This window comes from Xiphophorus hellerii, chromosome 12, assembly GCF_003331165.1.
Source record: "Xiphophorus hellerii strain 12219 chromosome 12, Xiphophorus_hellerii-4.1, whole genome shotgun sequence".
NCBI lineage: Eukaryota > Metazoa > Chordata > Actinopteri > Cyprinodontiformes > Poeciliidae > Xiphophorus > Xiphophorus hellerii.
The window spans coordinates 33,140,787-33,159,100 of record NC_045683.1 but is presented as its reverse complement, the minus strand read 5'-3'; the positions used below and the strand labels follow the sequence as shown (position 1 = coordinate 33,159,100).

The window sequence follows — 18,314 nt, the reverse complement described above, 5'->3', positions numbered from 1 at the left end:
CATCCGGTTCTGCTAATACAGGAATACAGAGTAAGTTTTTTTTTTCTTTTAAATAATAGCCTATTTGAACCAATCAGGAAACTGATTTTTTTTTTTCGTTTTTATTTACGTATTTATTTTTTTTTCATTCCATAGGCTTAACCCGTAATGAGGACGCTGTAATTGTCATTTCATCCGAGGAAGAGGGCGAGTTTATTAGTGACTTGCCTTCCCACCAGACACCCAACTTCTACCCAGTTTCCGGTATTACCCCAAAAGTTGAACCAGAACCGGAATGAGAACCAGAACCGGAACCAGAACCGCTATACGAAAGGCCTCACGTGGGTAAGTTTTATTGTAGATAATAAAGATATATACCTCTGACTCTTATTTTTTCAATTAAAAGAAACACACATATCATGATCCATAACATAAACCCTAATAAAGTTTTTTTTTCTTTATAACACCTGAGAATAGGAAATATGGGTGTCAATAGTTTTCTTTGAAAACTTTAGTTCAGGCCAGAGACACATAGATCAATAGAGACAGCAGAGAGAGGAGGGGTCATCACGGTGTGTGGGTGTGTTTGTGTGTGTGTAGGACATAAGGACTGAGGGTCAGCAGTGACCCCCTCCCCTGCCCTCTTACTCTGGATGCGTGCGTGTGTGTATATGCGTGTGTGTTTGTGTGATTTCTCCATACCGTAGTATAACTCGAAATCAGTTTTTTTTAAATGCTTTTTCAGTAAAGTATTGTTTAGAATTAAAGCAGCCTTACCTAACTGATTGTAATTACATTAAATATATTTCACAGCTTTCAGCGCCAGAGAAATATGGAAGAGGTTTGCAGCAGAAAATCTGCAAGCGAGAGTTGTTTTGCTGGACGGATTGATTACAGGTATGTTATTTGAATTTATCTAGTAAAATCACATCTCATAACTGTTAGAAGTTCATTCCCAATTATTTATTCCCAATTATTTATTACAGAATCTTTTCTACTTCTGGAGAGACGTCCAGCACGAAGACGGCAACAAGCTTTGGCTCGCAACCAAGAAAAAGTTAAAATCCTGCTACAAGCCATCAGAACAGTGCTGCATAATGTTTCCTCCGATGCAAAGGTGATTGTGAAATGATTCATGTATGATTTGTCTCTTATAACTCAGTAAAGGATGGAAGACCAACAAGCTAGAGTTGAATTATCTCAGTCAGATTATTCTCAACAAATAGCTAACAATATCCAAGCTCTGCAAACACTTGCATTAGCATTGAATACTGGGGGAAATGACTTTTCACAGAGCCCTTCTCTTAGCCCTGCTAGATCATCAATCTCAAATAGTCTGAAGTCTCAGACTATTTCAGACAAATTAATGATGCCGTCCGCGGTTTAAATGACTACATATCTCCGCAAAACTCACCCGCTGCCTCATCTGTGTTGGATGAAACTTTTCAAAATACAGAATCTCAATCAGATTATTCCCAACAAATAGCTAACAATATCCAGATTCTACAAACAATCGCTTCAGCTCTGAATACTGGGGGAAATGACTTTTCACAGAGCCCTGCTCTCAGCCCTGTTAGATCATCTGATTTAAATCCATCTGAAGTCTCAGACTATTTCAGACAAATTAACGATGCACTCCGCGGTTTAATTTACTACATTTCACCACAAAACTCACCCGTTGGTTCACCCGCTGCCTCATCTGTGATGAATGAAACCTTTGTAAATACACAATCTGGGTTACCACCTGAAGCAGTTTCTGAATCAGATGATGATGATGATAATGATGAAGGACTGCAACATGGAGGTAGTATAAATCCAGATCAGAGGGTTGAACGCCACCGTTTCAATACCATTGAATTAAGAAGATCGTTATCAATCCCGCCTCCAACTCATGCCGTACCCGATATTGCAGAATTCTACACAGCAGTTATGAATGTTTTAATTGATTTGGCTGATGCCGCAAGTTCTTTAGCTGTGCGTAATGATGTCCTGCAATTAGAATTTGTGGGGGATGATATTTGCCGTCATATAACCATTTCTGTTAATGATAATGATGCAATCCTGCCTGCATTTGAGGAATTTTTAGATGAACTGGTTCAATCTAACACAGAGCTGCCTTCAGAAAGTAACTTAGAGCTGGTTCTGCAGATAGTCAAGAATCCCACAGGAGGTTCAAAACGCAAGGCTGAAAGAACATTGGAATGTGAATTAATTAATAAGAAGAGGCGTCACCTATATATTGTACAAAATACCGGTAACCAACTGTGTTTTGGAATCAGTCTGGCACATGTCGCTCATCCTGAATTTACAGATAAACAAGCTTTTGAACAGGGGAGAAAGTGGCAGCATCAAACAGGTCTATCTGATCAGACATCAGTTACATTCAGCGACATTGCTAAGTTTGAAAACATTCTACAAAGAAAAATTGTAGTGTTTCATCGAACCTCAAAAGATAGGGCTTTGTCTAAATTTGAAACAGATTTCCAAAATCGATCAAATCCTTGCTTTCTCCTCCTCCATAATAATCACTTCTATGGCATTAGGAATCTTGCAGGTTTTACCGGATCGCAATATATTTTCAAATTCTGTTACAGCAGTCATAATAATTCTAACACCCATCATTGCCAAGGCTACTGTGGTGTCTGCTGTAGTTATAGCTGCACACATCTTCAGTACATTCCAGTACAATGCAATGATTGTAACAGAATCTGTCGAAACTCTACATGTTTTGATAGACACAGAGAACCTCGCAACAGACCTCGTGCTGAAGTGCTTGTGAGTGATTGTGACATGATCAAATTTTGTTCTACGTGTAAAAGGTTATGTCACGTTCCCATGACCAAGGAGAAAACTTTACACATATGTGAATCAAAATGTGTAATCTGCGGTGAAAAAAATCTACCTCCTGGTACAGATGTAACTCTTAACGATCATCAATGCTACATTCAAACCAGTGCTACTGATGACAAACTTCATGATAATCTTGTGTTTTACGATTTTGAATCCTTTTTTGATCAGAGCGGTGCACATAAACCCTTTCTAGTCTGTTCAAAAACCGTGAAAGGTGTTGAATGGCATGCTTATGGTCTGGATTGTGCACAGCAATTTCTTCTGCATTTTAGAAGACCTTTCTACAGAAAGTACGTTTTTATCGCTCACAACTCACGCGGGTATGATAGTTATCTAATCCTTAATGCTATGGTGCAATTAGGAATAAAACCTCATCTAATCATGCAGGGCGGCAAAGTTCTCTGTTTTATAGATCCTGATTACAAGTTGAAATTTATCGATAGCCTGTCATTTCTGACTATGTAACTGAGTGCCATTCCGAAAGCCTTAGGAGTCACTGATTCTTCAAAAGACTATTTTCCACACAATTTTTCCGCTGAAGACCATCTCAAGTATGTGGGTGTGTTTCCTCCTTTAGATTCTTATGGCGTTAAACTTATGAATCCTGATGAGCGGCAGAAAATTACTGATTGGTACAGAGAAGCATCCAAAGGCATTTTCGACTTTGAGAAAGAATCCCTGCATTATTGCAAAAATGATGTGGACATTCTTCTTCAAGGATGTGTTAAATTCAGAGAGGAGTTCTTTAAGGAGACAAATGTGGATACCTTTAAGAGCATCACAATTGCTTCTGCCTGCATGCAGGTTTTTGTGACCAATTTTCTTCCGGAGAAATCCTTGGCGATCCCATCCGCTGTAGATTACAGGCGTGGGTCCAAAACTTTCTCCAATGCTTCAATTCAGTGGCTAGAGTGGAAGATGGACAGTGAGAACATACAGATTGAACACGCGTTGAACTCTGGCGAACGCAAAATCGAACCCTATTTTGTCGACGGATTTGCAGTAATTTCAGGTTTAGCCACCGTATTCTCTTTCAACGGGTGTCTTTACCATGGCTGCCCCCAGTGTTTCGAGCAGACTGAAACGTGTCCTTTGAGAAAAGTACCGTTTGAACAAATTTATGCAGCTACGGTTGAAAGATCTAAGATTCTGCAAACCGTTTATGGTGTTCGAGTCGAGACTGTGTGGGAACATGTGTGGGGACATTTTAAGAAATGTCGCGTTTCTTAAAACGAACCCCTTTTTATCACGTTTGATGGTGCGCTGAGGTGCCTCGATAACTCCTTGTCGGGACCCCTCTAAGTACCCTCCCACCAGCTCTCTGATGCTGTCAAAATTGACTCTCTCACTGAACTCGTGTTTGAGTGATACCTTTCACACGGATCACTACTTTCTTATGATTTTTTGTTTGGTAAGCCTAGCTTTTAGGCCCCGCTGCTACAAATTCCTGAATGGTGTCACCTCCTAATTCGTCGGTTAAATCCCCGAGATAATTTCCCAGTTCTAGAGGACTCTCACCATCTTTTACCACATAGATCAGACTGTCTGTGTCTATGTAGAGAATCTTATCCTGCACTCGCTCCAGACAGCTGAAAAGTTTTAAACGAGCATAAGCTGTGGTAAATGCTGCGATGAAAATGTTATTTACCTTGTTAGGACGAGTGACGCAATGTTTGCTGTAATTCCACTGGATCAGACAGGTTTCAGGGTTGATAAAGTGAAAGTACTTCACCACGTATTTACCCGAGAAAAAAAAATTGAAATATTCATCAGGATTACTTACAAAACTAGTCTGAGAGAGATCATTTCTTTGCGCAAACTTTCCCCAGAAGCTATTGAGACACAGTTTAGCTACTTGTCTTTTAGCAGAGTTCACTTGAATTTTCCTTGCATCCAGTTGAATGCCTTGATTGATTTGGTAATCTCTCACATATTTCAACCTGCTCTCCTGATCTACCGCTTCAGGGGGATAACCGCTGGCTTCCTGTTTCCCCTTCAGAAAGGTGTGAATGTAACCTTCAAAGATCGAGCTACTGCTTCTCTCAAAATGCCAGACCTCAGTGATTTTTCCAAGACGATAACCACATTGCAATGCTTTTTGAAACTCCACACTCACCCAAACACCTGTCAGAGACCAAGCCTCATCCTCATGGGTGCAGATCCCTGCTTGATTGTTAATCTCTGCACATGTGCGGCAAAGAGTGAAAACTAGCTTACCCCGAGATGTCTTGTAGGGCAGAACTGGAAAAAACAGGCCCCGTGGGGGATAAACGGTGGCTCTGATGAAACCAAAGTAGTTGTTGGAATCATCAAAATCTTTGTAAATGATGGTGGGATGGCCTAGCGGATATGCAAAAGTAGCATTTACATACGCGTAGAGAGATGTGAAATCCACATAATGCACAGACTCACCTGGCCCTGCTGTGTACCTGAGCTTCAGAGCACAAGTTCGACCGCCGTACAGAGCGTTCCTAGGGGTCAAAGGTTCTGGTGCATCAAATTTTTCCAGAAATCTGATTCTTCACTTTTGTATCCTCAACCTGTATGTGGCGTTGCTTCAGCAGTTTCTGGACAGCCGGTATGAATCGTGGAGTCAGGAGTCGCTGTGTGATGCGATGAAAGTGGAGTTGGTAATATTCCTCCTCCGGTATTTCCAGGCACTGATGCTGTCGCTGGCTTGGGTGATCTGTTTTGCAGCCGTAGCAGGTTTCCTTGACATACTTGGCACAAATTAAACTGAATAGATGCAGTAAGGCTGTTTTTACACCACCAATCAGTGTGCTCGGTATCCATCCATCAATTTCATCTTCTTGTTGAATTGGAGAAGGTGGAGGTTCAGAGTAGCCGGTTGCAGGCTCTCCAGAATCCTCTGCTGCTGGTGCTGGAGGTTGGGAGTAGCTGGTAGCAGGTTCCCCAGAGTCCTCTGCTGCTGCTGCTGCTGTCGGAGGGATACCCTCTTCAGCTAGAGTACTCGGTATCAGAAAATTTGTAGGAGAGAGTGCCGGAGATGATGCTGATGAGGAAGAGTATAAAACAGGAGAAGGAGGATAATATGGACCCATGTTGTAGCTTCCAGGAGACGGAGGAGTGAAGAGGGTCTCTGTAGAATAACTGGGCTCGCCCCAGTTTTATCCCCATAGTCCATAGCTCCTTACTTCTTCCATTCTAAAGGTTTGGTGTCAGAAGTCCCCGCAGCGCTCTCATTATATAGGGTAGAGGGGCGGGTCCTCAGAAGAGGGTCGGCCCAGAAGAGGATGGCTGGACAGGAAATGTCAGAGTTTTCTTCACTGACAAAATATCGATCCAGCAGCGAGATTTTCGGAACAGTTCTGAAATCCGATCCCCGAATTCCGTCATTTTCTCAGACCAGGCCTCAAATGGGAGAGCCAGCATGGTTCTGAATATACCACAGTCCACATTGAAAGCCTCCAACACAAACAGGTCTGGGGAATTCAGGCTCTCGCCCCTCCGTCTGCTTGCCCTTAAGGACCACCACCCTGATTCAGTAGTTTTCGATTCCCACACTGCGCTGAAGAGAATTTCTCCCTTTCCGATTTCAGTATCAGTCGGGAAACACCGTCTTCTGGTTTTCTTTGCAGATCAAGGGTCAGGCTCATCTTCTCTTGTATTTCGCTCTAAGGCCAATTCCATATCTTCATTAGCACGAGGAATTGCGAGCCTTAGCACTGCCCAGTCATTATAGGTGAGACTGCATGTATCCGATATCGGTGCAAGCTCCTCATACTTGTCCAGCTGGTACAGGTAAAGCTCTCCGGTCTCATAATGGAAAACATAACCCCATGACCCCCATAGACCATGAGGTTTTAAAGACCAGTCTGCCTTGAGGGATCCAAGTACCGGGCTCTGCACGCGGCACAAATAAAATTTCGATTTCTTTGGGGCATCCGCTCTAAGCCTGGAGTTGTCATAGATGGATATTGGGGTCTCGCAAAGAAGAGATGTTCCGCCTGTCGCTATTTCTCTTTTATCCACAGTTTTTGAGGCAAATGCATCAGGCGATGAAGGTGAGCTTGCAGGTTTATCCAACACCGGGCCCAAATCCGGTTTCACTGCTATTGGGATCTCATATACAATAGCAGGTTCTTCTTCTTGTTCAGCAAGCAAGTATTTGTTTGTTAACGGTGTTGACTTCATCATCTTAGCGAATGTCTCCGGGGTAGGTAACTTTGAATCCGTATCAGCTGATGCAGAGGAGGTAGGTCCATTTTTCTCAGCAGCAGGATGAACTCGTTTAGTTCCATTCATTTTAAAGTTCTTGAACAACTGTTACAAGTAGAGTGCTTGATTTTTCCAGCATTACTTATAGCAGAAACACTAAAGGCCGAACCCCCTTGTCTCTGCTTCTATTGGCTAATTCAAACTCATAGAGGTCAGAAGGAGTTCACCTTAAACAATGTATGGCATTGAGACATCCTGAGGGACATGTTCAAAGTTCAACCCTCTCCCTGTCCAGTATTCTGCCCGGACACACGCACAAACACGAACGGCTTGGTGAGCAAAACCGAAGTTAATTACAACATTCTATTTAAATATATTATATTGTATATTATTCTTGATTATCTAACACTTATTGTTTTTTTTATATACTTTAATTGTATTACTCATAAAACTCGAAGCCTGTCTCTGTTTCTATTGGTTGAATTGAAATTAGCGGGAATATAGTGTAATACGTGTTAAGAATGCTGAGGTCATGAGACATCCGGGGGGGGGGGGTCTTGTGACCGGATGGGGGGAGGGGCATCATGTGACCAGAAATTAAAATCAATTAGTCACGGGTCATTAATCACTCATCAATCAAACTCCGATTAAAATTTGACAGAAGGGGTCCTATATAAGTCTCTAATATAAATAAATTTGTAATGTACTGTACACTTTTTTTTCTTTTACTTTTTGTGTATTTTATTTTATTTTATTTTTTTTTTATTAAAGTTTTTATTATTTTAGAACACACATGTATACAACCTCTCCCAACCCTCACCACCACCCCCAAAAAATAAAAAAAACACAAATAGAACAGAGCAAAACAAAACACAACCACCAGGTCAGTGCATATCTAATCAATAAAAGTTTCACTAAAAAATAAAAAATTGGCATATACAAATATCCTTGATGTTAGCAGAAAAAACCACAGTAAACAGAAGTAATCACTTGTCAGTACTTTCAAAGACAGCAGTTCATCACAGGAATTTACTTGTCCCAATATTGTAGGAGAGAAAACCGTTCCAGGATTTTGTGAAGTTTTCTATGTCATTGTTTAGCTTAGCCAGCATTTGTTCATATGACACTATTTCCAACATCAACTCCAACCAGTTTTTAATATTCGGAACAGTTGCAGATTTCCATAGTCTGAGGATTGTTCTGGCAGCCGTGACCGTCCCCACCTGCACCACGGTGCTTTGGTGTTTTGACATATTAGGCATCACTAATTGAGATTTTTCACTTAAAATACACAAAAAGGCAAATAGTGATGCCTTTTTGTGTATTTTAAGTGAAAAATCTCAATTTTAAGTATTAGGGTATGTTAAGGAAAATGATTATTTTCTGGTGTTTAATGCAGTTAATCTTCCAACATGTGTTAATCACTCGTATTTGAAAAAACAGGCTTCGTGTGACCCTTCGAAAGAGGCCCGGAGGAGACAAGCAGACGCCTTCCACTGTCTGTTTAAGAGCATACAAAAGCCATAAAATTAGCATCTCCATGGAAACGGCAGCTGGAATGTGGGAGGAAGGAACTCCAGGAGAGTCGGCGAGATTTATAGCAGGACTGGGGGTTTCCCTCCGGTTTGCTTGGACAAAAAACAGAGCACCTTCGAAGCTGAGCTCTAAGGAGGGGAGTTTCCGGGGTTCTCTGGGGGGCCGGAACAGGTCTCTGAGTGGTCGAACAACAGGACGCCTTCTTTGCATATATTAAAGTGAGGAAACACCCACACTCAATATAAAGTACATGTAGCGCTAATATAGAGAGAGTTTTTTTTTCCATCTTTTTCTCCACGTGGGCGCCTTTGTATGTCTCTGTGTTTCGTGTTGTCTGTTTCCCCTTGTCTGTATAAAATGTATATCTCTGTATCTCTGCAGCTTTGTTGTCGATTGCTTTGTATGAATTAAACTCTGTGATCTGTGACGTCATTGTGCCTCGCCGTCGTCTTGCAGCCGTGACGACATCCGCTCGGGACCCGGGCTAACAGGAGGGAAAGAGAGCCATGCTTTTTCCAAAATTTAAGCTAACCTAATAACTTTCCTCCTTAACAGGTATTATGACAATTTATGTAAGGAAATTAAAAATAATTTAGTCTGTTAGATTTTGTTCACACTACTGTCTACAGCACAGTTGACATATTGCACTGTAATAAATATTTTTTAAAGTAAAAATATGTAGCTAAAGTTTGATAACTATTATCAAAGTTTGTCTTTACAATAAATGCCTAAAAATTTAAATGAAGTTACGTTTTTTTATTTATATCTTGAAATAGCAAATGCACATTAAATTGTGGAATTGTGTTAATATGTTCATGAATACACCATTGTAAAGATGTATGTGTATGTGTGTTCATCAATGAAAACGATTTATCAGAATCAGCTGTATCAAATGTAATTATTGTGCCCCAAAACAATTAAATAATCACATCAAAAAAGTTTGAAACATCCTTAGTTTTTTTTTTCATTCCTATGTATAATAGGGTGTGAGAGATTGTGTCAGTGACATTCATTAACTTAAAATACTTTGCAGAACAGCATTTTACGAAGTTCGGTTCATTTACATATAAGCCACTTTCAATATGGCGGACGCTACAGTGCATCGCAACAACGGGCCGACCCACTCAAGCGATAACTTCTGGTTCAAAAGCACTGTCATCCAATCAGCGATTTCTCAGGTCTCCAACTGCGACATACCCTTTCCATTTTGTTAATGTTGTAGCTTTTTTGTAAGTTGTAATTGTGCTACGTTAATGTTGTTGTGTTTTTGTAATTTGTAATTGTGCTCCATTAATGTTGTTGTGTTTTTGTAATTTGTAATTGTGCTTTGTTAATGTTGTAGTGTTTTTCAATTTGTTGTGTTTTTATAATTTGTATTTGTGCTTTCGATTTGCTGAAGTGGTTTGCATCTCACAGCCACCGTAAATACATATTTTATTTAATCATATTTTTGCTGTTAACTAGAAAAAACCCTTCAAAAAATGTTTTGCGTTGGTATGAAAATAGTAGAGTACTCATAGTATTGGTATTAGAATACGAATGTCTGTATCTTGACAACCTTGTTTCAGACTCAGCGTTGCTTTTCCTCCCATTTGATGACAGATCTCAGAAAGATTCTTCCATGTGACTTCCCAGTCTTTGTTACACTCTAACTGATGTTTATTTAACCCCTTAACCCTCACCCCAAAAATCACCAAAAACGCATGAAAAGGTAAACCCAAATTAAATCAGCTGCTGTTCTTGAACAATTTGGAGTACTTGCAAAAGCTTGGCCTCTTGACAAGCTAAATTTCCTATTTTTGCAGTCAAAAATACTTTAACTGTAAGTAGTTTGTAGCTATTATGTTTGTAACACAAAAGAAATTGAAACATTTTGCTTCACCAAGATTTTTCATTTTTATTTCTTGTAAATGCACATTGAGTGTTGAATGTATGGACTGGGAAATACAATAAATCTGTAGAATAAAGTATTCTGCTCGTGGATTTCAAGATTACCGTAATCAAAATAGCACAAAAAATAAATGTCATTTTGGACATGTTTATTTATGAGGATGTACGGGTGTTGTCCAAGTGTGCCATTTGGAGTCTCCATGTGGTGTCTCCATTAGGAGTCTCCAAATGGCACACTTGGACAACATTTGATATACAAATTTCAAATGACTGTAACTCCCCAGTGCGTCAACATACAGTCATCAGTGAGGGCTCTAATGAAAGATAATGACCAGAGGAATCCTCTGGTAGACACAATGTTACTGATAGTGGAAATTACTTATAATTCTATAAATAAAATAGCATATCTGGGGAGGTTAGCATACTCCTCCCCCTTCTTGCAATACGCTGTCCACCCCCGCCCCCATCTGTCCGTCCATCCACCCCCCCAGCACTCTAACCCCTCCACCAACTCTCCTTCACCTCTCCCCCCCTTCTAATGTTACCCAGTCCACTTACCCCCCCAGTCTAACTACAGTATAGCACAGAGCAAGGGGAGGGAGGATGAGCAGCCACATAAGATTGTGATTGACAGCACTAAAAATCTCCTGCCACTGATTGGTTGTTTCTAGATAGCGCTGGAAGAAGGTAGAGGAAAGTGATTTTTCACAGATTATCTCTCATGCCGTACTGTCACAATATAATGACAGTTTTAACAAATATGTAAAAAAAGATTTTTTTAAAAGTTACATACTGCAGCTTTAATTTCACTTTGGAGAGGGAAGGTCAGGAGGGACGTGGATTAGAGCTGCTGCTGACTGACTCATCTATTAAAAGTGGTAAAAGGCACAGGGACAAGTTAAATATATGAATATCTTGGTAATTTTTTTCCTTAATTCATTAAATGCTAGTGAAATGGAGGCAAACAGTAGTCTGTAGCTAAGCTAACTGTGCTGAATGGTTGATAATCTAACACAGTCTACTCACCTCGGAGAAAAACTGGGTTAAAAATTTACACTCTTGTCTTTTTCTCTCTCTTATCTCAATTTTTTTGAAAACCTGATTCTCTAATTTTTTATAGTAGCAAAATAACTACCACAGTCGTTCTACTGAAACGCTGTACACTGTCAAGCGCGCTAAGCAGGAACGAACCATTTCATGAAGATCCAGGGGAGGGTTCAGTGCAAATATGGATGTGTGCTTTTTGGTCTGGGAGTGGTAACATTTAATTTTTACTGATAAAGACAATTTTAGAAAACACAATATGATAAGTTTTGTAATTGACAGGGGCCCCATTTTATTTCATTTCTATGAAAAAAAACCCATTTAAAATTGTATAGGGCCCCCTGTTGGTCAGGGGCCCTTGGAATTGTCCTAACTTCCCCGCCCCCCCCCCCACCTTCTCTCCTTCTTCGAACCCCTTTCATCCGCGCCCGACCTTACCAAGCTCCGCCCACAACCGACCCACGTGACCGCAAGTCTCACAAGCAAAGCCTCCCAGGTCGTTGTTTCTATGTAAATATGACTCGATTAGTGCACCATTTCTACCGGATTTTCACAATATATCAGCTACTACAATGGACAGAGGAACTAACAAGTTCATGTCATCATCTGGGAGGAGGTTACTGGTTTCTCAGTCACAAACTGGTTGCAAACCTGAGGCCAGCAGGTGTCAGTCAGTTATGGTATATCTGAAATTTGGTTTGATGACCTCAATATGAGAAGCTACTGACTGATAGGAGGAACCAAAGAGCTCTGTAAAGGTAAAGGCAAATTTTCAGAAGCTGGGATATAATTAATTTAATTTCACATAATTACCACGGTAGAAGCCATTTGTTTGTTAAAATTTTATGAAATATTTGTTCTATTTGATGTTTGTTGTGAATGACGTATACTCACAAACGAACGAGGTAATTAGTCCGACGTTTAGAAACTACAGCGGCTATAATGCGCCACAGAAAAGGTAAACAAAGGTAAAATAACCTGAACAGGTGATCAACTCAAAACCACTCGTACCTTTTTACTCTCTCTCTTTGTAGTTTAAGCACACCCGTTACCGTGACAACCGCCTGCGCCCCGCAAGACGAGCAAAGATTACGTTAAAAACATAACATTCAGCTTGTTATGATATCAAGTTTCCAGGCTTGATATTTATTTCTCGATTATTAATCAGCGCTTCCCTGAACACAGCGATGGATGATTGACTAGCTGTACTTGGAGCTAGAGTGGCTAACACGAGTAACAGTTTAGTCCAAAGCCTTTTCTGCTCAAATAAAATCTTGCTGTATGTAAGATACAGTACACATTGCATATTGATCTGTTTAGCTAACGTAAGACTGTGTAACAGACAGGCTTCAAGGTGTAGAAGTTGTATCAGTTCTGCCATTATGCTGTACTTAGCTAACGGGAAGCGTGTGTTTGTGAGACGGCCACGCACGTGACCACGTAGAATGGGCATCAGCCAATGAAACGCAGCCCCTCTGGTAAGGTCCATTCCCTCGGCCCCCATTCTCGCTCTTCAGTATGCTTTACCCCACCTTGCTCTGACTGTAGGAGAGGGTGACTAAAGGTTTCCGGTATTCTCAAATCCAAAACTTGTCAGTGTAACCTCGATAATCGTGATAGCTCAGTTCAACTCAATTCTGCATTGTGTGAATAAGGGCCAGGAGACAGGATGAGATGAAATGATTTTTATCTGTATGGAACAGAATAACGACTGATTAGGAATCAGGTTCATCACAGCGGGTACAGCACCTCGCGCTCATCTCTCATGAACTGGCCAACGGCCGTATTTAATACATTAATATTAGACAGAAATACAAAGAAATAAAACAATATGTACCTGTATGGAACAGAATAACGACTGATCAGGAATCAGGTTCATCACAGCGGGCACAGCACCTTACGAGGAATAGTATTTCATGTTAGCATCAAGCTAACATAACATTTTACCAGAGCGTTAAACTCAGTGAACCTACCTCGCGCTCATCTCTCATGATCTGGCAACATCTGTGTTCAGTATATTTAACACTGCCAACCACCAGGAGGGGGTGCTGTTTCACCCATTACACGTGAACCCAAACTTGGAAGTAATGACAAGTGGAATTCTATACAACATTAACTATGTTACATCAGCACTCTTACGGCCATAATCATCCACTCTTGTGAGTTGTGAAGTTCTGCTGAAGAAATACATCCAGTTTTGACACGTTCTGACAACGTGCCTCTTCGTGGCTCTCCGTTGGTGACAAAAAGTCCTGTAAACACTGTTACACATGAGGGCGCACAGAACCTGACTTTGACACAGCAAAGGCGCACAGATTACGCATGGTTACCCATGTAGCTGGTGGATTCATGCCAAAACAAACCCCAAAATGCCTTATATCCTTATGACAGGACACGTGTTGGCTACACATCGGTGGCTTTAGATTTAGTTTCCGAGTTGACCAGTCAGAAGTATTCCAGAAAGAATACAGGCATGTCAAAACGAGCTAAAGTCGCTGTCTGGATAGTATTGGCTCGGAAAAAGCCATTTCATAACATTATTGGTCGAATGCGGTGTCAATCAAAGGGTAGGAGGGGGAAAGTGGGGACGGGGCTTCTAGGCTGCCATATAAAAGCATCATAATGAACACCGTCAGAGTTTAAACCCGTAAATCACACCCCCAGAAAATACAATGGAAAAACGGCACACAGGCGTGGTGCGGGTTAAGGAATTAAAAGTAACAACTGGTAGTCAATTAAAGCTTTTTTGGTAAACTTGTATTTCAGGATTAGAAGTAAAACATGCAGGCAGATGAGTTTAGACAAGAAGAAATTAAATAGATTCTTCATTAGTTCGCTGGTCTTAGTACATCTACAGTATTTATTCTTTGAGTTTAGAGTCTTATGATGCTATAAATTTGGTCATGTATTTGGACTGAACATAAAAAATAAAATGAAAGATGAAAACAAAGAAATTTTTTTATGCCTTAAAGCTACTGCTTACATAATACTACTGCTTACTTTACAAATGAAACATTTTTTTAGTATCCCAATAAAACTGGATGAATACTGGTAGAAAAAATTTTAAAACTATGAAATGAAGAATATTTAAATATTTTTTATATTTACTCTCAACATCTAAAGGGTTTATTATTAGAATCTGTTTTTATCCAGGTTATAACCAGAGACATAAGTGCTACAATTCCTGAATATTGTGAATATCAGTTTTGACAGACGAAGATTTACAAACTAATCTGATAGCAAATCCTATTAAGAAAATAGAAAAGCAATCAAAGTTTTCCACATGATTGTCACCACAATGTGAAATCTGCAGTTCTGAAATGTAAAGAATCAGGTGAAATTAGTGTAATGCTTAAAGTTTAAAGCAAAGGTGAGTGTTTAAAGTGTTTATTAGTTGAAAGCAAAGGTGAGTGGAGATTTGCAGTAAAAAGTGAAAATAGTGGGTGAGAGCAGTGAAGTACCTTGTATTCCAAACTGTCTTCTTTTATGTTGTCAGTGTTGTTAGATCTCACCATCTGAGCCCTGTGCCAGTCCTCCAGCAGCAGGAGAATGCTGAGGGCGTTGTCCTGAGTAATAGGCATACTGGCATTTTGAGCCTGCTGCAGATCCCTCACCGACAGTAACAATGATGCTTGCTACCATCAGAAAAGTAGCAGGAACCTTAGCTTCCCAAATCCAGTTCTGAGCAACAATTACTTAACAGAAGTTGTGTTGACTTAAAAAAAATTGCCAACATGATCTGGAGGGGAAGAAGTCGTATTGCTGTCCATAGTGGTTTAACAGTGGTTCTGGAGGATCAGACTATCACCTGAAAAACACACATAAACGTAGAAAACTTGTTACATTGTAGCAGGAAGCAAAAGATGGCATGCAAATAAACATTTTAAAAAAATTATAAATTGGTTTAATGCTTCACTCAATTTTGTACAACCTGCTGATTATGTTCATTGACGGCTTCATTACCCAAATTCAAGTTTTTTGAAGTTTATCTCACGTTAGGTTATTTCCTCATCAACCACATATCTGCAGTGTTGCTTTGATTCTTTCATGCATGTTTGAGAAATCCTTGACTCTCCCATTGCCAATGTGCCTCCTTCTTACCAAAAGCTTCAGTCTCTAGTTAAGCCTTCCTTCCACAGGTCACCCTTGTCCTGTGCTTACTCCACACAGCTCCTCTAGACTAGCAGTAGCAACTAGCAAACACCTGGTGGAAGTTGAGTTAATCATACAAATTGCAACACTCCTCAGAACTGTTGTAAATGGCATCAATGAATGGCATGAAGAAACATTGTTATGATACATGCAGAAGGGAGAATGTTGGAAAGGGTAGGTCGGTTGTTAAAAAGACAAGTCAATTTCAAGGTGTCAAATACAGCTATGATACAAACTAAAATTTCTTGTAAGTTATTTTTGATATATACTGTATTTTTATAACAACTGAAGGTAACATAGTTACTTGATTGTGCTATGAAATGGTTCTATGTACCTGGAAATGCATAATACATAAGTGGATAAGATGCAGGCAGAGGATAAAAAGAAATTGCCTTCTCTGTTGGTGTGAACATCTTTGAAATACCAGAAGACAACAATATCAGGCCTGGTTGCAGCCTGTCAAGGTCAATGTTTCAGTTCTGAGTTTAATGGCACACACAAGCAGCCAACACATAGGCTAAACATTTAATTTAGAGATTTACAGACACATTTAAAGATTCCAAGTAAGAAGAGTAAATGCAAGAGTAAAAAAAATAAAACAAACAGCAAGTATTGGAGAGCAGAGTGAAGAGTCAACTTCATAAAAGAAAATGAAGTTGAAAGACATGCTGCTGGAGGAATAATATTACACCTGGAATTATTTGGCAATTATGCAGATTAAAAGTGTAGTAGATGGAGGATATCTCTAATCTATTTTTTTTTTATTTTTGATTCACGTTTTTTAAATCTTCCAAGTACTTTAACAAGCAGTGTCTTCTGTCATTCTATTTGTTCCTCTTTCTCACCACAGTTATTACAGACATTTTTGAGTGAAAGTTTGCACTGTTTTTCAAATAAATATAAGCAGAAAAGCACCTGCATTCTGATTCTGGCTTAGTAAATCCATTTGCAGGTGGTATGGTGTTACATTTACATATCCTCCTCCAGGTATTTTGCACTTTCTGATGATTAGCATATGTTATGCATATGCATGAAGGCAAACATACACCTGCATTTTGCTGACAGTAAAATGTTTGTAGATCAGGTTTGCTTGTGCTATCAAGTTTTGCCCTGTTTTAATATGTGCAAACATTTTAAAGATCACTCCCAAAATCTTTCCAGTAGAGGTTGTGCTGTACCTTGTTGTCTGCCATCTGAAAAAATTCTGTCATAATTTGATTAATGATTAAAGGGATTCTCAGTGCCTCTGCCTCCATGTTGTTAAAAATGAATAGTTTAATAGAGGAAAAACCTTTCAGACTCTGAGCTCAAGGCAAGATGCTAGAGAACACCAAACTATTTTTTTTGGTAAATAATAGACAATTAATTTAATTTCATAAAAATATCGCGGTAGAAGTCATTTCTTTGTTACCTGATGAAATATATTTGTCCCATTTGATATTTGTTGTGACATATACTGCAAACGACCGAAGTAATTAGTCCAAGTTTGTCGTTTACTGAACGTTCAGAAACTACACCGGCTGTGATGCGCCACAGCAAAGGTAAACAAAGGTAAAATAAACCAAACAGGTGATCAACTCAAAACCACTCCCACCTTTTTACTCTCTCTTTGTCATTTAAGCACACTCATTGCCGCAAGCCAAGCAGAGATTACGTTAAAAACATAACATTCAGTCCATTACGATGTTAGGTTTTCAGGCTTAATATTTATTTTGCGATTATTAACAAGCGCTCCCTGAACACAGCGGTGGTTGAGTAGCTAATTTGAACTCCTGCTCTGCTCGTCAGAGTCGATCTTTGAGACGTCTTTTTAAAAAAAAAAATATTTTTTTTGTTAATTGAACCAAAACTCACTGAATTGCGCAACACCTTGTTGAAACAATAATTACTGAGATTATTAATTTGAACACGTTTTGTTGATTTTTTTTTATTCTTTAATAAAGTTACAAACATTTTGGATTTTTGAATATTTTGATAAGCGCGTCAGAAGAGGACGCGCTGGTTTCAGCCTTTGGGCGGCGTTCAGTTTGTCATCTACTGCCGAGATCGATTGAAAACCTTCCACGATCGACGTATTGAGCATCCCTGGTGTGGATGAACTTGTCTGGCCTGACCTCAACCCGATAGAACACCTTTGAGATGAATTAGAGTGGAGACTGAGAGCCAGGCCTTCTCATCCAACATCAGTATGTGACCTTCCAAATGTGCTTCTGGAAGAATAGTCAAAAATCCCCATAAACACACTCCTTGTGGACATCCTATCCAGAAGAGCTGAAGCTGTTCTAGCTGCAAAGGATGGACCAACGTCATATTGAACCCTATAGATTAGAAATGGGATGTCACTTAAGCTCAAATGTGAGTCAAGGCAGGTGAGTGAATACTTTTGACAATGTAGTGTACCTATCAGGGAAAACATAGACTTAATTGGCTTTGCATTGTCAATTATATAATATGATCCGATTAAATATTAAATTCTATGGGTTGCTATGTTGCTGTATGATGTTTTAAGATCTTGTTCAATGTGCCCCTTTTTAACTTTGAGCCCCTACCCTTCCAAAGGTTTCTGCACAGAGATGTGCAGTGGAGGAACTCTAGTCCTTCATGCAGGGCCGGGCCCAAGGTAATATGGGCCTTAGGCAGAATCTGATTTAGAGCCCCCCTTCCTACTAAGAACATCAGCATCA

At 39.8% G+C, this 18,314-nt stretch overlaps 1 protein-coding gene across 3 annotated transcripts in view; it reads right to left on the bottom strand.

Moving 5' to 3' along the window:
• pdzd2 (PDZ domain containing 2) overlaps positions 1–18,314 on the bottom strand; it is a 167,252-nt gene that overhangs the window by 130,417 nt on the left and 18,521 nt on the right. For all 3 annotated transcript variants that reach the window (XM_032578877.1, XM_032578875.1, XM_032578874.1), the window contains one exon: positions 14,940–15,286. In XM_032578877.1, the coding sequence (XP_032434768.1) occupies positions 14,940–15,059 (120 nt within the window). In that variant the 5' untranslated portion in view covers positions 15,060–15,286. The remainder of the gene's footprint in view (positions 1–14,939; positions 15,287–18,314) is intronic.